This window comes from Gossypium arboreum, chromosome 11 (assembly GCF_025698485.1).
Source record: "Gossypium arboreum isolate Shixiya-1 chromosome 11, ASM2569848v2, whole genome shotgun sequence".
NCBI classification, from domain to species: domain Eukaryota; kingdom Viridiplantae; phylum Streptophyta; class Magnoliopsida; order Malvales; family Malvaceae; genus Gossypium; species Gossypium arboreum.
In genome coordinates this window covers 7,437,028-7,460,544 of record NC_069080.1, presented here as the reverse complement: position 1 = coordinate 7,460,544, position 23,517 = coordinate 7,437,028, and the positions used below count along the sequence as shown (strand labels likewise).

At 33.5% G+C, this 23,517-nt stretch overlaps 3 protein-coding genes across 7 annotated transcripts; all 3 read right to left on the bottom strand.

Annotated features, from left to right (window-relative positions):
• Positions 1-4,450: 4,450 nt before the first annotated feature.
• LOC108457824 (uncharacterized) lies at positions 4,451-6,644 on the bottom strand. Its single transcript, XM_017756980.2, has 2 exons — positions 6,494-6,644; positions 4,451-5,662 (listed from the first exon to the last, which is right to left on the bottom strand). Exon 2 carries the CDS (start codon positions 5,612-5,614, stop codon positions 4,595-4,597), a length of 1,020 nt encoding a protein of 339 aa, XP_017612469.1. The 5' UTR covers positions 5,615-5,662; positions 6,494-6,644; the 3' UTR covers positions 4,451-4,594.
• An 890-nt stretch (positions 6,645-7,534) lies between these two features.
• LOC108459491 (SPX domain-containing protein 3-like) lies at positions 7,535-9,320 on the bottom strand. Its single transcript, XM_017758867.2, has 3 exons — positions 8,726-9,320; positions 8,140-8,305; positions 7,535-8,048 (listed from the first exon to the last, which is right to left on the bottom strand). Exons 1-3 carry the CDS (start codon positions 8,963-8,965, stop codon positions 7,672-7,674), a joined length of 783 nt encoding a protein of 260 aa, XP_017614356.1. The 5' UTR covers positions 8,966-9,320; the 3' UTR covers positions 7,535-7,671.
• Positions 9,321-9,758: 438 nt separating this feature from the next.
• On the bottom strand, positions 9,759-21,270 carry LOC108460385 (uncharacterized). Of its 5 annotated transcripts, none has more exons than XR_008273816.1 (18): positions 20,019-21,270; positions 19,066-19,611; positions 18,886-18,969; positions 16,788-18,773; positions 16,591-16,707; positions 16,213-16,395; positions 16,070-16,132; positions 15,523-15,594; positions 15,161-15,424; positions 14,557-14,676; positions 13,862-13,921; positions 12,469-12,509; positions 12,270-12,347; positions 12,077-12,165; positions 11,384-11,542; positions 11,177-11,291; positions 10,907-11,057; positions 9,759-10,381 (listed from the first exon to the last, which is right to left on the bottom strand). XR_008273816.1 is itself a non-coding variant. In XM_017759866.2 (16 exons), exons 1-15 carry the CDS (start codon positions 21,036-21,038, stop codon positions 11,417-11,419), a joined length of 4,845 nt encoding a protein of 1,614 aa, XP_017615355.1. In that variant the 5' UTR covers positions 21,039-21,269; the 3' UTR covers positions 9,759-10,381; positions 11,384-11,416. The 5 variants fall into 5 exon arrangements, 1 of the variants encoding a protein (XP_017615355.1); XR_001867522.2 differs by having other exon boundaries at positions 12,081-12,165; XR_001867525.2 differs by having other exon boundaries at positions 10,907-11,025; positions 12,081-12,165.
• Between the last annotated feature and the right edge of the window lie 2,247 nt (positions 21,271-23,517).

The window sequence follows — 23,517 nt, the reverse complement described above, 5'->3', positions numbered from 1 at the left end:
GTCTCCCCATAATGATCTGGACTTTCCAATAAAAAGCATTCACAACAATGGAAACCAAATTATTTTAACCCTTAAATGCTAAAAAATCATTTGAAAAATAATTAAAGAAACAAATTAAGTTTTTAAAATTATACATAATTAAGATTTTAATAAAAATTAGTAATCCAACAAATGTATGTTTGACAGTAAAGAGTAATTGATTGAAAATGTATTTTTAGGATAGTAATTACATTATCTTATAATTACAAAGATTTGTATTTAATTGTTTTAGTGTATATTTGTTGAGTTATTCCTCTTTGATATTTTACATTTATTCATTACTATTATCTATTGGTCCTTAGCGAGTTCATCTAAATTTAAATATTCATCATTAAGATAATTAACATCTCCTTCTTTCATTTACTTTTCGAAATATTAATATCTTAGTTTCACCTATAATTAAAGTTAAAAATATGTAATATACTAATACGAACCGACCTTATTTTTTATGTTATACTAAATTGAAGTTGTTAATATGAAAAGAAAAATTTAAAACAACAAATGTTTTCTCAATAATATTTAGAAACTTTGAATGTCACAAATTAAAGAATTCATGAACTATCTATGATGCTTGTGTTTAGCATTCTCCCAAATGATATCTATGATGCAAAAATATTTTTATTTGCATAATTAGCATGGATCTAATAATATTTAGGTTCACAATCCGTATAATATGTAGGTAAAATTTATATAAACATAATTTAAAGAAAAACTTATGTTAAATCATATTATTTATATAAAAATAATATAAAATTATATATTGTAGCTTTTACAAAAAATGTTTTATAAATTGTACGATAACTTTCATAACACTTCTTATAAATAATATAATTTTTATAACTTTATAAATTTTTTAATAAATAAGTTATAATAAAAACTATAACCCTTTTTTATAAATAAATATATTATTTTTATAATATATGACATGGACACATAAATAAGTGATGTCCATACTTTTTAGCCATAAATTTTATAAATAAATATATTATTGTTGATGAGTGAGGTAAACAAGAGAAGAAAATTATGGTTGAATGAGGAAAGAGACGGTCTTTAGGTTTGGGTAAAGATCTTTTTGGAAAAAAAATATAATAATTACTCATGTAATTACTCTAATTTTTAGCCTCTCCTAAAAATTAGAAAGTATAATTTGGGGTACTTCACTTACAGTTAATTCGGTGGACCTACTAATTACAATGATTATCCAAACATGCCACCCTTAAATAATTACAAGCTATTAAACCCTAATCTAACTACTAGATGATTTATCAAACATTACCTAAGTTTTTAAATTAGATTTTTAAGTTATTTTACAAAAATAAATTATCAATATTAAACCAAAATTATAAATGATTGTAGAAGGTAAAAAATTAATTTTTTGAAAGATTCTAAAAAATAAAGTTTTATGTAAGGGAAATTTTGGATGCACTATCAATAAAATTTTTAGACTCTACAAAAGAAATAAGAGAGTTGATAAGTGTATTATAGATATAGTAAAATATTAAAAAATAATTTTTAAAAAAATACCTATCAATACTTATCAAATAAAATAAAAATACATTATTACTGTCCCAAATATTACCCTTTATGAAAAGTAAAGCTAAGAATTTTCTAAAAATTATGAAAAAGGATGTAAGATTCTTTATTAAAATCTTTAAAAAGAACTTTCAAGAAAAACTAAAAGAATCTTTAAAACTCAAAATAAAAAATTCAAAAACTTTTGAAAGATTCTAAAATTATAAAGGTTTATAAAAAATCAAGCACGATAAGATTTTTTAAATTATTAAAATTTATGAAAATTTCCACAAATTTCAAAATAAAAATAAAAATAAAAATGTTTAAAGAATTCTAGAATTATTGAATGTAAGCTTTTAGAAAAAAAATCAATCAATAAATTTAATATAAATGTATTTACATTTACTTAAATCTCTATAAAAAATTTACTCATTCAATTATGAGATAAAGAAAACTAAAATTTTTATAATGTTTTAGAATACAATTGTAACGTTGAATTTATAGTTTTTTTAATAATCTTATTATAGATTTTGATTATATCTTTTTCTTCTTTTTGACACAATGTTTAGATCTACCCATAACCTCTATCCAACCCATAAATAGAATAATGCACTTCAGCGCACTAAATTTTATGTCCTCCTGTATTGACAACAATGCTCATACCAATCGAGCTAAGACTCAATCGGCTTAATTGAATTTATTTTAATTTCAATTTGAATTTGAAAAGAGTGGAGTTACCTAGAAAATTGAATTTATTTTTATTTTTTATCAGCGTTTGAAAGATTACTATGTGGATAACTTGATCCGTCATAATTTGATATGTCAAATTAGGCTCTTTAGAACACTTAATAAGTTTGTTCTCAAGCAATTTACAAGTCTTTTCTATATTTCTTGTTGATTTTTAGTTTTTAGTATTAATGATCATGCTTATTTAATTTTAGTCTTATTAGGCCCAATTTGGCAAAATGGCGCCATTGGGAGCCTAATAATGCAATTGAGTTTGTGTAAGAAGACGACAACGGCCAAACTTTGAGGAGAATGATATCTGACATGAGTGTCGCAACATTGATATTAGGATGTCGCAACATTGAGTTTCCATCACCTCAAATGTATAAGACTTCAACAGGAAATCAACCTAGAACAGACTACTGAGGGCGTTGTGACACTGAGCTGAAAGTCACGACACCAAGCTTCCAAGGTCGCGATACCACTAATGATTGTTGAAGTGAAGAAGTTATGACTATTGCTGAGGATGTTGCCGCACTAATTAGTCAATGTTGCGACATTAAGATCCCCAAAACCAATATGATATCGCTGTTGAGAGTGTCGTGACATGTCAAGATGATATCATTGTTGAGAGTGTCGCAACATTAAGATCCCTTAGAGTCAAGATGGTGCCACTGTCGAGAGTGTCATGACATGAGTGTATGATGGGGTAAAGAATACTATAAGGTAGTTTTATATCTAACACAAACACAAGTCAACTCATACACTCTAAGGGCATTTTTGTCAAACTAAAAGAAGTTTTATGATTGAATTTTGGTAGTACAAAAGATGCTTTTGTTGTCAAACTTAAAGGAGATACATATTTATCATTTTTTAGCTTAGTATTTATTCTCTTCTCTATTTTTATGTTTTAGTTCTTTACTTTTCTTAGCTTTGTAGCTGATAGTTTTATTAGTTTTTACCACAACTTTTCGTTTCTTTGCACTTAGATACACAAACTTTATTTTGTATTTTGATTTCACTTTAAAGCCTTTAATATATTCCAGCTTTGGTAACTTTCAAAGAGTAAAAATCTCTACTTTAGTTATGTTTTCTTCTTCATTGTTGCTACTGTCATCTTCTCCAAAGAACTCATCAAGAGTCCCTAAGATTTTTCTAACTTTGTTTTATATGCTTTCTTTAATGAATAATTTGAGCATGTATTTGACTAATGTTTGTGTGTTGATTATGGGTAGTAACTAAATCTCATGGTGGATGGTTAATTATTGGGTCAGAGGTTAAATTGTAAAAACTAGACTAAATCAAATAAATTTCAAAAACTAGAATTGACGTCTCTATGTGAACATTTAGATAGGTGAGACCAAGAGTAGAGCCTATTGAGAATCATTTTGATTTTTCGCTTTAGTTCGATGAAATCGAGAGATAAACTGGACTAAATCATCTAATTGGGTAAAATAATAATTAAGAGGTAAAATTAAACTAATTAAGAGTTTAAACCCTTTAGATCCCTAATCCAAGAACTAACCAACATGGAAGTCAGTCGACCATTTTTGTGTAGCTAACTAGACTTCATATTTGCATGCATTTTCATTGTTAATTCCTGAACTCTCACGGGTTCGATCTTTAGAATACTCCATTGTTCCATTGTAGCACAAAAATATTACAATAAACCTGTCACACCGGTAGATAAATCATTTTATTTATGATAGTTTTGTGTTAATTTTCTACCTCGATGCATGATCATAAGTCATGATTTCATTTAAATTTTTTTATTTTTAAATAGTAGTAAAAAATATTTTTTTAATAAGTTAACACACTTTACTTTTATAGGCTAAATTAGAAAACTAATAAAATTTAATTATATGAAATTATGATTCAAAGTTATCTCTATTCGTTTCCAATAATTTAATTTGTCATTCTCTTATTGAGAAGGGAGGGATAGAGATGACGTAAAATTACAATTTGATACAATCCTTTCTTGTACCGAAACAATTAAATCAACCAATATTAGTTTACAAACTGAGATTCAAATTCGTTTTTTTATTAATAAACGAATTGAACAAAGTACTAAAATGAAGACCGAATTTCTTAACGATTCTGCAGTGGGAAAAAAAAGGGCTTTTCTATCGTTTGGATTTTTATCATTTCAAACATTCAAACATGCCTTCTCCCATCATTCAAATAAGTAACATTCCATTAAGCTCATGAAACTATAAACAACATTTCTTACACGTATGTCAACTAACTCCTCAATAAATGTACTATAAACCACATATCGACATTTTATTTTATTTTTATACTTTAGATGCTATTAGTATTAAGCATCGGCAGAAGCAGAAGATTGCTGTCGTTGAGCTCGAGCTGTAAAACCAGCAAACCAAGCAACCCTCATGAGTTGCACACCAAGGATCAGTACCCACCAACAGACCAGGCCCCTGATAGTGTGCATCATCCATGCTGGTGCACTGAGTTCAACCCCGAGTTTCAATCCCCTCATTAGCTGTAGCACACGGTAAGCCTCGTACACAACTGGGGTCACCAACCAGATTGGTGACTCCCAATGCCACGTCAACATCTCAGTCAGCATTTGTACCGACAGAAGCAGGATGTAGGGACCCAATAGAACTGCATATGGGATGAAAGGCAGCTGAGGTTGGAGGTAGCCCTTTTGGGATCCAAACAGCATCATCAAGGGGATTGCAAGTCCAGTCAAAGTTGCAACCAAATTCCAGAACTGGTAACTCACAGGAGGTTTGCTCTTGGAAGCTTGTCCCAGGTTCTTTGACTTGGCACAGTAATCGGCCATGAGGAGAAAAAGGGTGCAACCCAGATTGAAGATACAATCAAGTCCAATCAAGGAAAGAAGGCTCACCACATTTGGGCCAATGAATATGGTGGATATCGGTAACCATAGAGTGGGTACCATGCCTGTGCCGAGGAGAACAGAAGGGCCAAGCAGCCACAATGGCCATTTAAGAAACTGAAGCTGTGCAACTGGTTGATTGGTTGTATCTGTACGATCTTCAGCTTTAGTAATTGAAGCCTCATCTTTGCTGTCAGAAGACTCAGAACGCAGAGTTTCAAATAATTCAGATGATTTATCCAAGAACTTATCACCAGCTTTCTCAGTTAGAGCATATGTGGCCGGTGAAGGTTCCCACTGAGGAAACTTCGTGCAGCAAACAGGGGACCTTCTGATGTGGACGCGACGGAAAGGGAGCACATAAGGCACCTTTGAAGCTTTTAACAATTGTAGGATTTTGGAATGACCCTGAGGAATTCTAGTAATGGACATGGCAGAAGGAGATCGAGCCAGAGAAGCCATTCCTTGGTTCATAACTGAAACCTTCAGCAGCTTTGATAAGATGACATGGTTTTCATTTCACTGAAACATACATATGATTGTTAGCAGGAAAAGTTGAGCTCCAACAACTAAAGGTCCATATTCAAAATCAGATATTTCCAGCAAATTTATGCATGAAATGGTTGAATAGAGGGGGAAGAAGCTAATAACGTAAGCTTGGCATTTGACAAATTCAAATAAAGTTGTTATTATCTTTTATCCTAGTTTCGAATCATTGATTTATCTCATTTCCATTTTAAATGTAATTGTCTATCTTTACCTCTATAAAATAGAAGCAACCAAATTAAAAAGTCTAATTAATAATACAAATCACACTAATTAGACAGGAAGCTCAGTCAAAGAGTGGGCATCTACAATGAAGAAGCTCTTGTTTTTTTGCTTCTAAAAACTAATTTCAAGAATAACAAAGTACAAATTCAAAGCCTAAATCCGGTAGCAACTCTTCCAATAACGAAATTCAATCTTTACCTGCCGGAGACCAAGAGTAGTAGATTTTTCGAGTCAAAATCGATCATTTGAATATGTTACATAATTTTTCCTTACAACGAAGAAAAAGACTATAACAACCGAATCCCAGCAAAAACAAAACACTTCATTTATTCTTTTTAATGAACAATTTTGAATCGGGTCCTCTATAAATTTTATGAATATCAATCTAAAAGTTCTTTCAAAGTCTCTATAATGAAAAAAAGAAAACCCAGAATTACATCACAAAGTTAAATTGAAATTTGAAGATGAAAATTAGAATCATAGAAAATGAGTTGAGGAAAAACAAACCCAGAAATTTGAAAATTAGGGTTGATAACTAGTAAGTAATAAACATTCTCTAGTATAATTTAATCAGGAAATTACCTCATTTCCAGGGGAGGATGTTGGTATGCTGAAATGGGAGGTAAAAATCCGACAATGAGAAGTCTAGTAAACTCGCCTCTAATAAAACACTTCTTCGGTTTGTCTGACTAGTTTCATTGATATGTAAAGGTGTCAGAATCAGAACAACTGAGGCCGGGCCTTGGTTTGTAGTTACACTTTGTTTCTGTTTCCAATTCGGCTCCTTATTTGATTCACAAGCTTTCAAGGTTCTTTTTCAATTAAGGGCTTAGCCCAGTACCAGCCTGCCATTTGGTCTTGGACTCTTTTTAAGTCTTTAATCATAGAATTCCTTGGCTAGATATTTTGGTATATCATAAATATTTTAGAACAAAGTATAACAGTACAAAACACAACACATAAAGAATAAAAAAAAAAACTGAATGATAATCGAAAAAGAAAAGTTAGCATACACATGTTGGACTAAAAACCCACGTACCGTAATTATTAAAAGCGAGACTCGAATTCAATTACTCAAAAATTTAAGATATCTACCTTAGCCAATAAAGTTAAGGCTTCATTGGCCCCTTATTTACTTTTTAATGTTTGTTTTTTTTTTCTTTAAATAAGAGTAAAACGTGTTCAGGAATTTCATAATCAAAGTTTTAAAGAAAACAGTCATTTGTCTCATAATTTATAGATTTTATTTGTTTTTACTATAGTTTGACTCTTTATTTTTGTTGGTATAGTCACAAGTATTTTCTTTCTTTTTATCATTGGAGAGCAGTTTTGTTCCGATCAAGGTAATATTCAGGAAAATTCTATTAAGATTCTAAACTTGCATACATTTTTTTAGAATACAATGCATCTTATAATTGCACTCACACTTATTTTATATTAATGCTGAACAGTTTTTAAAATATAAATATAAATCCGTAATTCTAATAAAATAAAATAAGGATATCAATCTGTTTATACAACCCAAAGAAAAATGTATTAGTAATCGACAGCATGCAAGATGCAGAATTGTATCCTAAAAAAAAAAAAAAAAAAAGCTTAGAACAATAATGGTATGAGGATTACTATGTTCTAAAAACCCATGCTAACTTTAGGATTTCAATAGCAATCATAACAGGATGTTACGATTTTTTTGGGTGTTCACAACCGTAATAAACACAATGATACTGAAACTACACGTAAATTTCATTTAAGTTGTGTGATCAGACAATGGGGATCGGGGAGTTGAGTTGGAAGGAGTGTATGAGATCAGAGTCTGGCAAATCCATAGGAGGCAGAGAAAAATGGCCGTAAGTAGAACTGCCTCTTCTAATTTCTTGCATGCTCAATAGAGCTGCCACTGTGTTCCTGAAAATCCCTTTTCCTGCTACTGTTATAGCTTCTCTCTGTTCCTTTACGATTTCTTCTTCGTCTTCTTGTTCTACAGGGAACACTTCATCAATGGTGTTTTCACATTCCTTGACGAGCTTCGATACAAGATCGGTTATGAAAAATGGTTGCTGCAGCACTTTCTGTATAAAGGGCAAACGCAATAACCCACCAGTACGCTTGTCATATTTCTTCAGTATCTTAGCCAAACCTACAGAACTCAAAACATTGTCTGGTATATTAATCATAACATATTAAAGAAATATATATTGAATGAAAGATTGACACAGTACACTGACTACCTGTGTAATTGATATTGCTGTAATTCACTAAGAGGACCATTTCACCATGGAAATTGACAATATCTTTTCTAATTTTCGCCATTTCGTCTTTATATTCTGCTTCTGAAGGCTTAGTTCCATTGGGACCCCATGTTTCTATAACTCTCTTAATCCTCTGTTGCAATTCCTGAATTTATACATTCCTTCTTCAAACTTCTATATCATTTAACTAATCTTTTCTTTTACAAAGGAAGCAATTGTGGGATTTTCTACAACAGATTGCAGATATTGAGATTCAATTGCTAATATTTCTAAAAAAGAATAATGGTATATAGAAATTTATTTTTCTATTGGGGTGCACACTTACATGAAGCTATCTAGTAAATGTAAAGAAACACCCCAAGAGTATGAACAATCTTTATATTAATTTCCTAACTTTATTCTGAGTTGGCCCTGGATGGTTTGATGAGTCATTTGAGTTGACTCAACCAACAAACAATGCTATACTATATCTAAACCAAAGCAATTGGTATTAAATGATCATCTTTGTTTGTGTTGGTCTATGATATAAAACAGTCGTATTAAGCTTTCCAGTAAATAAACTTACCTTATGGCGGATGATAAAGTCTTCCTCTTGTTCCATGAAAAAAACATTAAACTTATCGATCTCATTGTTCAACAAATGCACAAATTCAGCTTCTACATCTGCCTTTCCATACTCCACACATGACTCCGCCGAAGAGATCAGTCGAACAAGCTTTTTCAACTCTTTGTAAGACAGGAACTTGTCCCGCCACGCTGGCAAACTTTCCTCAATTTGCTGCTTTAATCTCTTCCCAAACTTCATACTAGACACCCACCCAAAAATTTAATGGAAGTGAAAACTGGAATTGTAAAAAGAATAATTTTTTTTTTTAAAAAAGAAAGAATATAAGAGAAGGGTAATGAAGGAGAAGGAACGGTAGATGAATTGGGTTTAATAGCAAAAGAGCATAGAATATGAAAGAGCATATGCTTGGCGTGATGAAGTGAAGATTAGAAAAGGTATAAAAGAGTCGTTTGATGTGAGAGAAATCCCAAGCATATTCGGTCACTGTATTGTAGTCATTCATGCCAAACACCCTTAGTCCAAGGGCCAATGGCGATGCTTTATGGTCGATTCGACTTTTACATTATAGTATTAATACAGGTAAATACATATGGGGAAGATGGGTAAAGGAAAACCTAGAGATACAAGCTAGTGAGGTTTTGCACCAATCAGAGTGGAATACATGAGATGGGTCCTAGGTTCCCACTTTGTCTTCATGGGGCTGTCACAGATAATGAATGGGCTGTCAAGGAAACAAAAATATGTTCAAAACGTAACATCTCTCTAAACGAATAAGAATGTGCGAGCTTCCTTTTTTTTTTTACCCCTCCTAATCTTCTTGAAAATATCTTCTTTTTTTAACCAAATCCCAAAAGTGGGTTTGAGTTGGGCAAGGCCTCGGCTGGTTTCCCTAGACATCAACTGAGGATCTGTTTTAGCACAATGAAAAAAAATAGCATTTAACTAGGAAGTTAAAAAAGGAAACAGACATCAGGTTACAGCCTCTTGCTTCTCCAAAATAAATTATTTGGCTAAATAGATTTGGCACACCTTTTTCATCCCCCAAAATAAGTATATTTCTGTTTAATTAAACTCTTATTTTGTATAAAAAGTACTAAAAATTATAGAAAATAGGAATTTAATTAGATACAAGGTATTTTAAGAGCTGACTTTAGCAGAAAATAATAATACAAACCAAAGTTGTTTCGACTTTTTTTTTAGGAAAAAAAAAAAAAAAAGAGCCAGTCTAGGTTGGCTTCACAACCAATATCTGGCCAATGTCTGTACCCAACAAATTTAAAGTTGAAATCCCGGGTCCACAATCGCACACCCGGAGCCACAGGCAGAAGAGAAGCGCATATAGGCCCCCGGTCATACAATAGCTATCCTACACAGGCACTCTGCCAGAACTCACAGCTGCCTTCTCCAGATGAAATACCAAGCTAGTAACGAGACTCCGTTTTCACACCTGCTTTTGCCTATGCTGGCCTGCCCTGCCCTTCTTCCTTAATCTCTACATTCAGGAAGGAAATAGGCATCCAGACTGCGTACCTTTGTACCACCAACAATGCCATTTGATAAAATGAACATAGTGCAGATGCTAACCGTGGCCAATGGCACCACCACAATCAGCTGAGCTCAAAATTAACTTCACAGAATATTCAGTTTGGCATCCTGAAATACAAAAAAAAAAAAAACTCATATTTCCAATTATTTGCTCAAAAAAAAACTGGGCACAAAATATACAACGGTGATAATAAAAAAGCATAAGTTAATTCTCATAAACATATAATGAGACAGGGAAATGTTGTGATAGATTCAAATCACCAGAGAGAAAAATAGAAATCATGCACAAAGGCAAAAATAAAATAGCCTTTTGCAATGTAATATTTAAGGTTCCAGAGGGAAACACATTCAACCATGACAATGCGACAGAAGAAGGCAGCCCAACTGCCCAAGTCCCAATAGTGAATACACTCCAGAGGCACTCTCCCTAGCTCCACTCAGAGAAATGCATCAAAAGTTCAAAAGAGTACGATGTACACAGATTTAACACTAAGATTAAAACTAGAAGGTACAGAGGGATTTACTACATTCCTTAATTTGAACATATAAATTTAAAAAATGATCGAATGATATAGCCTCAGATTTTTACCATTTTGATTGTAAAAGATTTCCAACAGAATAGTGCCTACTTACATATTAACCCTTTCAGTTTTATTTCGATCAAGATTAAACCATACAGCACAACCATTTTTGAACATGAGACCGGCGCATCCTTCACTTGCAAAGATCAACGGCAAGATTAAGCTCGCTGCCTAGCATCACTTCAAAAGATGAGTGAGGCTGTCTGCCACAGACACCATAAATTCCTTGAAGAATCTCAATTTTTTTTAATAAGTTGCCAATAATTAATGCAAAGGAAAAACCAGAAATTAAAACAAATATGTCCATGAAGCATTTCCCTACCTCTGAGACAAACCCTGGGTTGCCATAGTGAAAAAAGATCACCTTAGAGCACATTCCCAAGGGAGTTCCAACAAATAATCAAGACCCAATGCTCCCATTAGGGTTAAGACTTCAGCTTTACATCAGTAAAATTAGAATAAGAATATTTCTGATAATCCTAAATTACATCGTACCAACTAAGCAACAATATCATGGGCAAATGAATACCTTCTAGAAGATGAAGATGCTCAAAATAAGCCACTATGATAAAGTGATACTTGGGATGATTTTTTGAAGCAATCTGCATGGTGGGTTAGAAGATGAATTGGTGTTACTTGATAGGCAGCTAAGCTCATCCTCCAGAATAGAATAGGCTTCTGAAAATGCCTGCATTAAAAAATATTGTTCACACATGACATACAGAAAAATATTAAAGATCATGTAAATAAAATTCTGAAAAGCTTCTTCATTTTATAGTTACTCAAAAACAGTGACAAATTAATGCTACCATAAAGATTATGCTCACAATGCACAGTTTATATTAAATATTGGTATCTTACACATTTCATAGAGCAGGAAGCTAAGCCTTTACTTGCTAAATGTGTCAAATGGCTTCCCAAAAATTTTCTCTTGCAGCCTTACTAGTTTCTAGAAGGCAATTATGTGCCTTTATTGTAGAGAAAACCACACTACAATCCACTGATTCGTAAGGTAAGTACTATTTGCCTTTCTCCTCAAAAGAAACATTTAACTAGTAATTCTAAAAAAACCCTTGAAAGAAACATCTCAACAGTATGAACAGTGGTCAACATTTAGAAGCTAAGGCAAGTTTGTATAGTGTGTCAATAGTTAATGTAAAGACACCCTATGCCAGACAAGTTTCCTGTCAACAGCTAATAAATCAAAAGAAAAAAATCTCACCAACCTTGATACACTGATGTATCCGGAAGCAATTTCTCCCCACATTATTTGTTGGAAAAAGAGGATCATCTATGTGTATAGGATCAATGCTATAATAGAGAAACCAAATTATCAGCAGTCAGTAGAAAGTTAAGGATATTGAGAAACAGCCATGTTAAACAGAGCTGCCAGCAAAAGAAAACATTGCTAGTACCTATAACCCCTTTCTCTGTTTATATATACTCCACTTCCCTGTACAGAAACACGCATTTGCCGGGGATCAAACACATTCCTGTGCCATCAGACATTGAAACAATAAATCTTTAATTTTCATAAACATTTTCCAGTTAACACCAGTCAGCTATCCGTTTTCAACTACCAAAGAAATAAATCATTTAAAGCTTTTGACTCACCCAAAAAAGTAAAGAAAATCCATCAGAAGGCTTCCAAAGTTCTGCAAGAAATATTGAGTTCAAGTTACCAGAAGTACTTGTTATTGCCATCAGCACAAAAGAGAAACAGATAGAACATAGTGAAGAAAAGTTAAAAGAGAACATTAAAAAATGGGGATGAATACCTAGGAGGTCCTTGTACTATAAGGTCAGAAGCAATTTACTCCCTCTCAAAATAACCAGAGCAATTTAGTCTCTGCATTATTAGAAAGTGAGCAAACAAGGACAACTGATACCGGCATTAATTATTTCCCTTAGTAAACTATAAGGTCATAAAGAAGGCAATTTAGTCCCAAGTTAAGCAAATAAGGACAATTGGAGCATCATTAACCCTTTTCGTTAAAAAAGGCTAAGGTGGCCAAAAGAAAGAAAAAGAAAAGATAAATGCAGCTATGAAAATCATGGCACAATTGGTTGAATTTTACAAAATTAACAAAACTAAAATTTTTAAAGTATATATATAACATTAATACAATTTATTAAAAGTTCAAAAAAAAAGTTCCAAATTTTGAAAAAAAATCTAAAATGTGTTTTAAAACATTATAAAAGTTTCAATTTTCAAAAGAAAAACTTAACCTTCTAAATTCACTAAAGTTCTTCAAAGAAATTTTCAAATTGTCATTTTTCAAAATTTTGAAAATATTTATTAAATTTTGTATATTTTTATAATCTTTATATTATTGTATAAAGTTTTGATTTTTTTTCTTTTTAATTTTTAAAACTGATCCAATAAAAGATTAAAACATATATATCTGTTTTTCACAAGTGTATTTATCTTTGCTCTCTCCACTATTTCGGCTTTTACAAACGTAAATATAGTAACAACATTTTCGATTGTCCTTGTTTGCTTACTTCTAAACAGTGGGACTAAATTGCTCCTAACCCAATAGATTATTAATGTCGTTATCAGTGGATCTTTTTTTGCTTACTTTCTAATAGTATAATGATTAGATTGCTCTATTTATTTTAAGAATGACTAAACTGCTCCGAACCCTATAGTACAAGGACCTCATGAATAAAAATTTTGAAGTCATTGAACCATATCGAAGATCAATATTTTCCTTATAACATCAAAAACCATACTTCAATCCTAATACTAGCATTGTTGAAGCACCTCCAGCTTAAACCACTTTAAAACAGCTCTACAGGTTGCAAAAGAAGATTAGCATTTAATATATATCATTGTTGAACCAAAGAACAAAAGAACCTTTCAATGGTGAAATTTAAATCCTAATAATAGCATGATTGGAGACAGCAACAGTTCCCTCCAGCAAACAGAATATGTACTAAAATAAAAAAACCACTGGAAAAGAAGAAAGAACAAACATATAAAAAATTCGAAGTACTACATTACTTGATTGATAGGCCGTCCAAGGTGATGCTCATGCTGTAGGAAACGTATAATAAGTAACACCTACAAGATGTGGGAAATAGCAAGAGAGTAAACAAAAACTCAATGAAGTTATTATCAGATAAATAAACAGCTCTGACCAAGCAGATCAAAGGTGGAACTTCAGTACACATTAAGACCTATCATCTATGCAATAAATAACTGGAAGCTATGAAAAAATCCATGTTTTCTTCATTATTTATTTTCCAATGAAATATGCTGCTCAAACATTCAAAGTTGATATTGTCCAAAAGTCCAAATTCATTCTAAAGAAAAGAAATTTGCTTCAGATTGTATTAGGAATCAGCCAAATGTTACTTTATAGGATATAACTGACCAAGAAGTTTAAGCTAACTAACTGCACGTTTAGGAATATGAAATCTTTTACTGAGCAGGTTAGTAGCAATTTAGTATATCCGATTCCTGTTTTGTCATGTATCATCTTCAAAAGCTTAAAAGACTAAAACATTCTGTTATACAGATCCACAAAAACAACAAATACAGCTAGAATTGAGCTAGTCTATAGGAAAATATTCATATTCAAGTGTAGTATGCAAATATACTTGCAGAGACATAGGAAGGAGGGCAGGATTATAATTTCTATTATAAATTAGTTAGACAGATGTCTCAGTTCACTTCTACAACCAACAGTTACTCACCAGACAATATGAACTTAACCCACCAGAGTAAGACTGATCCAGGCTACGATCTGCTAAGAACTGTTTTAGTACCAAAGCAAGAGGCGTAGCAGCTGGAAATTGCTCCGTCAGCTCTTTCACCTGCAAAGAACAACTTCGAAATTATCAAAAATAGTAAAACATAACAATGCAGAACACCCAAATCAATTATACATTATGAAATTGTATGATGAGACTCTGAAACACAGAAAATACCCAAAAAACAAATGTAGAAAGGAGGAGAAGAATGAAAACCCTAAATGCCTACACACATTTGTCTCATTCCTACATAAATCAGACCCTAAAACTTTTAGGACCTTAAAAGTTCAAAAACATCAGTAAAAGAACACTGCAAAAGCTTGCAATTCAATGACGGTTACTTGATAATCTAATTCCTAAATCCAACACGGACAACTATAATCCTCCTTGCTAGTAATATCCTTCATTAGACAATAGTAAAAGAAATATCCTCCTTAAATCTCTAGGAACGGGGCTACAATTAGCAGTAGAAGCATAAGTCATGGATTCTAATTTCAGGCACAATCCAAAAGACCCATATTTATCAGTTAAGTTGTATCTATGTTACCAGCTCAGTAGTTTGGAGTCCTGTATGTGAGGGCGACTTGAAACTGATGTCTAGACGAACTGATTTGACACCCTTCGTGTTACCATAATTTATTTGCGAGCACTTAGGTGAAGCAGAGTCGTCTAAGGCAACAGTATCAGAATGAGCATGGTCACCATGTTCAGCAGTTCTATCTATTTGCTCGTCTGTGGGTGATTGCACATTAGAGGACGCAGAAGTTATTAGGTCACCAGGAACTTCTACCACAAGCATAATAATAGGAATCTGAATGCCACAAATACAACATTGTGAGAAAAGAGATGGAAAGAAAGAAGTAAAGATATAAACAAAAAGAAAAATAATCCAACAAGGCAAGGCATTACAGCTGTATTTTCCACAGTCTTCAGAGAATCATTTTTTACCCACTCCTGATTGGCAAGATACCTGGCAGCATGCTGGAAAATAATAACTATGTCAATCTTCCAAAATGTTACAGCAATATATCGGATAAGGACAACAATTTTCACAGAAGTATTGCATAGAAACAAAGATACAGATGCAAGATTCAAAACAGTCATACAGCAGTACACCAGCAGCTAAATATAACTACCACAGGGTTATTGTAAGTTATACTGTATATAGAGAGGAAGAAGGGGAAATAGAAATGAGGCCAGTACATTAATCAGGAAGAAAGCCATTATAATTAGCAGGGAGATAATACTATATAACAAATCAAGATTTCCAAAATCCAAAGCCTTTACTTAGAAAATGGAGAAAGAGAATAACAAATATTTAACATTTTTATAACACAACACATTTACCAGATATTTAGATTTCTACGTTAAAAGCAGTCCAGTCAAAGTCGAGATATCAAGAAAATGAGACAAAATGTTCATCTTACAGCACAACCAATTACAAAGTTACTCATACCTGAAGACAAGTTTCTTTAATACCATTGCGTCCTTCCAAAATCCCAGCTTCTTTGATAGGTTCCTAAAAATGTCTGCAGATGAGTTTCTTACCATAAAGTATAAGCACATAATCAGATAAAAATACAAGGCTGAAGCACTCACCAGATTCCTCACTGGAGGAAGACAAACCACAAGGTCCACATCACTCGATGGAAGAGCTAATCCAGTTGCATTTGAACCAAAGACATTCGTCCTTGACCTAGGCCACAGGACCTGAAGAGACCTTGTAACCCGCTTAACAGCCCAATTAATGTATGGCTTACAGGCCATATTCTCTGCTGCAACCTTGTACACGAACACCATACAAACAGTCAGTAACATTGCAAAGACTGGTAAATGAATGTATAAGAAACAGAGAACTAGAAATTTCTTGCACAAAATAATGTTCAAGATCATGGAAACAATAAAATGGGAAGAAAATAGGATCAGTCATTAGCTTTTTCCTCTTCTTCATTCTCTAGGGATCATTAAACTGCTTACCTGCTTCCAAAAGGAGTCAATTTCATCATTAAGGAAGTTGTGCATTGAAGACAGAGATGCCTTTCGAGCTGGGCAGCTCTGTAACTCTGGAGGCTGTAGAGGAAATGATACATCTGGCTGCAGAATAATCACAAAAATCCAAAAATTAAACACAAACCATAACTTTCAGAACAACATAATGCTGATGCTATACTTACATGCTCTTGATCACGAGCAAGCTGAGACATTGCAATCAGATGATCTTGCAACAAAGCACCTGGTAGAGGATGGATCATTGGATGGGCTGAAAGATTCTTACTTCTCCAAGACGGCCAAACAACTTCAGTACCATCCATGCATACACAAGCATCCTCTGAGTTGGTTCCATCATAGTACAGACCTCTCATACCCCAATGTCTTGGGCTAGAGCTACCAGATCTAACAGTTGGAAAACCACGCTGTTTCCTTGAGTCACTCACAGGAGATGGTGGTGGTGGACGGGGAGCTCGTGGAACGCAGAGCACCACTGGTGATGGGGGCCGTCTTATCCTAGGTTGTTCACGCCTAGTTGGAGCAACACGTGGGCTTTTATGATCATGACCACGCTTGAAGTCAGATTTTGATCTCTCCCTTGATATGTTTGGAATGATTATAGGACGCAGAATAGGGTAAGGAAGTGAATCCCCTGTTTTCGCTTCAACATCACTAGATAAATTGGCGAAAGATCCAGGAGCTTCCTCCTCAGTTGCTGCATCCGGTGTTGCTGATGCAGAATGCAACACTTTGCTAGACACTTCATTTCCTGGCACAACATAACTAACTGCTTGGTGTCCAGGACCCAAAGGATCAAAAGGCGAACAAAATGGAGTAGCTGTTGGCGAAGTCAAACCATTAGTACTATAAGATGAAGAGAAAGCAACCATGTCATCAACAGCCCTACTCATGTCTGCTTCACGCCAGGCCCATGAGCTATCATCGGAGCTAAGGGAAGGAGGTCTAGAGAAACCAGTACCTGGAAGATCAGAAGGATTCCAGTACATCACACCCCCACCAAAATATTGATTATAATCTATACCAGAAACAGCATGCACCTCAAATTCTTCCTCTGATATATAGTGGCTGTCATATTCATCAGCCAGTTCAGATGTATTTGCAGGATCTGGCAAGTCAAAGAAATCCCCAGAATACTTTCTATCATCCTCAAAACTCTTCATATTGAACTGAAAATTTTGTGAAGCAAAACTCTGCTGAAAAGCTGTCTGTCGCCTAGAAATAAATCCAGAGTCATAATTGTATGTAACTGATGGAGCCAATCCAGAAGCACTTCGAACCATAGGGGGCCAATCTAAACTCATTGGCATTGGACGAGATAAGATTCGATTGCAACCACTTTCAATCGAAGGATTTCTTGCCTGATGCATGGTGGGCACAAAAGGCTGGCGGATGTGATTGTGCCAATTGTGACCCACATCAAGGTGCAACCGATCAGTGGCTGCTGGAACATGTGGATTTATAGAAGGAAAATAAAAGGGAGCTACACTAGGCCACTCGTATGAAAGGCATTGTGGAGTAGGTGCAGTATTATAAAACTTTTTATCTTGCACCTGAATCACAGAAACTCCCTCTTTAATGTCAAGTGCATTCGCAGATACACCGGAAGTTGAATTTTCCTGAATTCTACTTGCACTATGTTCATTGATGCCTTCTCCAATGAAAACACTACCAGGTTTTGGGGCAATAGGAGGCAAAACATTACATTCTCGCTTATAATTTGAACTCTCTTGTCTGGTAGGAATGATTTCATTCGCACTAATATCTTTTGAGTCCTGTTGATGCCCTGTACCCTTATGACAGAAACCATTAGTGGAACCAACCTCATGATCTTGCACATGCAGGGCAATATCTTCCTTGAAAAGATGATTATTTGGTTCAGTAGGACTTGAAATTGGTTCAAGAATGTTTGTATGACTTATTGGATCAGTTGGAAAACTGTGTTCTACACTTAAATTGTCCAATACCCCATTGGACTTTGTTGCCTCATCTTGAGAAACAAAAGACAAAGAAGACGACCCAGTGACTGCCTTCTTAGAAGATTTTGCTTCAGTTGTATCATTGATGTAAGAGCGTTTTTTTTTATTCTTTTCCTTTCGGCTCTTCCTTGCAGCAGCTTGTCCTTTTCCACCAACCACTGATTGGGTTTGTACCTGAAGAGAAGAGTACCAGTTATGACAGTATTTAAATTTAAATAATTAACAATACCATCCAAATGAAAAACAGTGTGGGCATTTCCACTGGTAACAGAGTCTTTCTATTTACCTCTTTATCATGAGGTATAACATGCGTCTTGGTGGACTCCATCAAATCTGCTTTCTTATTATGAGTCGATTTATATTCAAGATCCTGGCATATTACCATAAACAGTTAACAAAATTTCTCAACACATATGAATGAAAGCAAGAACACATCTAAAGGACTTTCAATAAAGAAAAAAGGTACCTTAAGAGGTTTTTGCGGTGGATGGTCATCCATCTCCATCTTCAGAACAGGATTTGGGTTTTTAATGTTTCGGGGCTTTCCCTTTTTCTTACGGCTAGATGCACTGAACTTATCCTTGGATTTATCAGACGAAGAGTTAAAATTTCCTTCGCCAAGAAGTTCAAGCTTTGTGCAATCAAGTGAAATAACCATGAGATATCCTCGCAGTTTTCTTAATATGCTATCAATGATGGAACTTACAGAGCCTAATGAGCTATAAAACACCTTTCCCACATCACAGTGGTGATGACATGATAGGACCACAGTAACAATATCCTGAAGCACAAACAAACTACTAAAGGCATTGGTTAGGGAAGTAGGTTTTCCAGAATGAGAATTTGCTGAAACAGTCATGCCAAATTCTGCATCCTCAAGGGGTTTTCGGGTGGTCCCCAGCTTTTTTTCACCATAATTGGTATATCTCATCGGTCGTTCCATTGCTCCTGCACTAAAAAGCCACATTTCATTCTCTGAGGCACTACCTGCTGCCTTCAGAACCTCGAAAGTCTGAAAGCCGAAAAAGTTAAAAAATGTTTAGCCACAATGTTCAAAAACTTTTAACAGAATAATTTCCCAAAAATACAATTCATCCATACATGGGAACTCTTTAAAAATATTGTATACGCATTGTATTATAACATATCAAATTTAAGAAAGATCCTAGAATAAAAAATAGGAGCAATAGGAAGAGGAAATTATGAACCAAAGATGTTACTACAACTGAAGGTTAATTTAGGCTCACACAACGAGTTCATATAATTAGTTTGAACGAGCCCTCCGTGTTTAAACCTTCTCTCGATGCTTACAACTCAATTAAAGCAGGCATTTTTTTTTTAAATTAACTATAATAATTATATCATAGGATAAACTCCATCATTAGATTAACATGGAGATAACAAAGTTTTAAGTTATACCAGGGATTTAGCAGCTTTCCCGAAAATTGCATTAAATACTTTCTTCCTTGTTGCATCACCCAAATTTACCCACCAATCCAAACATCCTTTCTTCCTCCAATACACATTTGCAGCTACCCCAGCAGCCTTCATCTTCTCTTTCAACTTCATCCCTCTTCTCTTCCCATTATTACAATTCAACCACGCTAACCTCAACGCCACCTCTAATCTATTTACAACAAAAGCCTGAACACTATAATACCCTTTTGATTTTAACCACTCGAGTTCAATCCAATCCGATACCAATTCGCTCTCATCCCCTCTCAAAAACGCACCGTTTGAAACTTCATCCATTATTTCAACAAACCGGTCCACATTTTCAACCAACTCTTCAGTCACCGTCATCGAATCGAGACTACTCACCGAGCACGTACAGTCGTCGATTTTTTCGCCTTCTCTGGATCCGAACAACCGAACCGACTCAAAAACTCGCCGTTCCGACTCATTGGACTGGGCAACCCTAGAGAGGAGACCACGTGATTGTTTGTAACAGAGGCCCGGGAGGAAGGGAGGATCACGAGAGGGAAGGTCGGGAAGAATAATGAAGAAGCCATGGCCACGTGTACGAAGCTTGCCGAGCATCTGGATGAGGAGCTGGGTGAACTTGGAATCGACGGTTGTGAGGTGAGCTTGACGTTGATGGATGGTGAGAGATGAGAACCACCTGAGGATCGAAGACCTTGAATTGCTATTAGGGTTAGGGTTTGGATTTTGGGAGAGAGAATGGCAATGGTAGAGAGAGATGTGGGAAGTAAGCGAGTCCATGACTTGGTTCTGAGCCATGAACGATTTGGTCAGAGATTTGGATAATTGCTGGGGAGGGAAATTAGGGTTTGATTTGGACATTATTTGCAGCTTATTCCTTTCTTCTTCTTTTTTTAATTGTTGATGTTTCGGTTTTACCTTCTTTGGTAGCAGAAAGACGAAAGGAGCTTTGACAAGAGGGAAGGCAAAGAGAAAAACGGTGGCCAAGACAAACATGAGATGTTTTGAGAGAGATTTGCGGGTAGGAAGGTTAAAAGCACCGCGAATACACTACTTCATTTTATTTCATTACTGAAAAATGAAATTTTATTATTTCATACATGTTTTGAAAATAAAATTATTTTATTGCCAAAAAAGTTTGATTTAATAAATTAAAGATGCATGAGAGAAAATAAGTAAATTTTAACAAACAATAAAATATTTTAGAATTCAAAATATTAATTTATCACACCAATTCAATGACTATTGCCTTACTAAGATGATAGATAGGATTGCTTATTAATGGACAAGTCCAATGAATAATTTTATTTTTATTCAATGCCGTTGAGCAATAAACTGTAATTATTTCAAGAAAAACGATTTAAACTTGTAATAAAAATACGATGTATTTATATGAAACCATCTCATCTTATGCTTTCCAGCTTCGGACTGACTGATGCCACACCAATTGAAGCAAAGTGCCACTATTGCTGCTATTTGGAAATGTTGAGTTACTAAAATCCACAGCATCAAATTGAAACAAAGTAATAAGGTTAAATACATTCTACATAGAAATAAATTAAAACCCCCGCACTTGTAAAGCAACATGAAATGACATTCTCTAATGAAACAAATTAAATTTCTAGAACAAGTTTGGATAACTTATAAAAGGAGTGTAAAACGTGTTTAACATAATATGAAAAAGAATTACAAAGGATTGAAATATAAAAAAAAAAAAAAAAAGAAATACATTATTTAAAATAACAAATATTTAGATATGCGAACATCCAAACCAACTTGTAAACGCCAAACCATGGTTTCAACAACAAAAGCCGAAATGTTTTTTTGTGCCTCAAAAGCCGTGCAGACAGCAATGCTAAACAAAGTTCTACGGTAAATTGTGACATGAGTTTCGTACAATATAGAAAAATAATAATAAGTAATAGAAATATAAGAATTTTTAACAAAATTTTGATTTGAGACCTAAATCATACTTGGAACAATGTTGATCCAAGTAAAAGCTCCGAAAAATAAATATTTTAAGAAATCAGAAAGAAAAAAGATATGTTTATTCAATGGAATGAAATAAAAGAGCAATGTATTACATTATTTAATTAGATTGAATGGAATATACAATTAATATTATTGTATTGCTTAATTGATTAGAATACATAAAATTAAATAAATGTAAAATGATATATTAACACTTAAATGAAATTAATAATATTTTATTTTTACATGTTCTTGCAATAATAAATCAATTATATGTAGTCAACATTTAAAATAAAAATAATAAAATTTTAATATCTATTACTTTTTAAAAATATAAATAAAAGTAATTTAAATTCATATTTTCAAAGGTTGAACCAAAAACACTATATGTTTTTCAAAATGGAGCAGACCATAGTTATTATTGCTACCTTTCGCCATTGCCGTTCATCGACCCCCATTGCTATTCATCAACCACTGTCAGCCACCAACATGAAGTTTATCCAAATTTTACCAAAAACTTTTTTTATCTTCTCTTTCATATTTTCTTTAGTTTTTTTAAATCTTCCAAAAGCCTAACTACAAACCTTCTATATCAAAAAATTCTCTCTCTTTTTTTGATTACTTTATTTACTAGAAGCCATTAGATTTGATTGAACCTCACTGAAAATGTCAAAAAATCAAAAAACTTTTTCTCTAGATCTACAAAGCTGTATCAAAAAAAAATATTTCTGGTTATGTTGTCTACAAAGCTATTAGATGTGGTAGAAATCCATTGAAAATGTGAAAAATCAAAACTTTTTCTCACTTATCTATCCTTAAAAAAATTATTTTCTCTCATTTGAAACTCTCATTTTTGTGATTGACATATTCTTATTTGATTTTATTTTTTTTTCACTTTTGGTCCTAACAAATTAGAAAATGTTAAGACGGGTAAAAAAGGGAAACATATTTCATATTGTATTCCAAGACCCATTGAATAGGCTTATTCAGTGAGGGTATAATTGAATAGCTCTTGAGCGTTCTTATTAAATAGACATATAATGCATATTCAACCAAAAATAATGGGATTATATGAAACTGTGATTCTATGTCATTCTTATTTCTTTTCAATAGGAGAATGACAAATCAAATTTTTTTTCCTGAAAAAATTCAAATCTAACTAAATATGGTAAAAATCGGGAAGAAAAATATGATTTCTCATTCTCCCATTGGAAATGATAAAAATGACTAAAACTACAGTTTCATACAATCATTTCTCTTCAACTGAATAGGTTTACAATCAATCAGAGTAGTGAATGACTATAACACATTGAATAAGGATTGAATGGCATTCCAACCAATGGAAATGATTATATGAAATAGTGACGTCACATTATTTGTATCTCTTTTTCAATAGTTTAATACAATGTCAACATTTTCATCCTGAACTTCAACGTTTTCATTCTGAAAAAAATTAAATCCAAATGAAAATTCTAAAATTCAGGATAAATTTACTTATGTGACA

Bases quoted from the DNA above. Each gene is read 5' to 3' on its own strand.
- LOC108457824 (XM_017756980.2), bottom strand. From the start codon at position 5,614: ATGAACCAAGGAATGGCTTCTCTGGCTCGATCTCCTTCTGCCATGTCC.
- LOC108459491 (XM_017758867.2), bottom strand. From the start codon at position 8,965: ATGAAGTTTGGGAAGAGATTAAAGCAGCAAATTGAGGAAAGTTTGCCA. The intron at 8,306-8,725 runs GTAAGTTTATTT...GTATAAATTCAG, and splicing joins ACTTTATCATCCGCCATAAG to GAATTGCAACAGAGGATTAA. The intron at 8,049-8,139 runs GTAGTCAGTGTA...TGAGTTCTGTAG, and splicing joins CAGCAATATCAATTACACAG to GTTTGGCTAAGATACTGAAG.
- LOC108460385 (XM_017759866.2), bottom strand. From the start codon at position 21,038: ATGTTTGTCTTGGCCACCGTTTTTCTCTTTGCCTTCCCTCTTGTCAAA. The intron at 16,708-16,787 runs GTAAGTATAGCA...ATTATTCTGCAG, and splicing joins TTGCTCGTGATCAAGAGCAT to CCAGATGTATCATTTCCTCT. The intron at 15,595-16,069 runs GTATGAGTAACT...ATTATTTTCCAG, and splicing joins TTAAAGAAACTTGTCTTCAG to CATGCTGCCAGGTATCTTGC.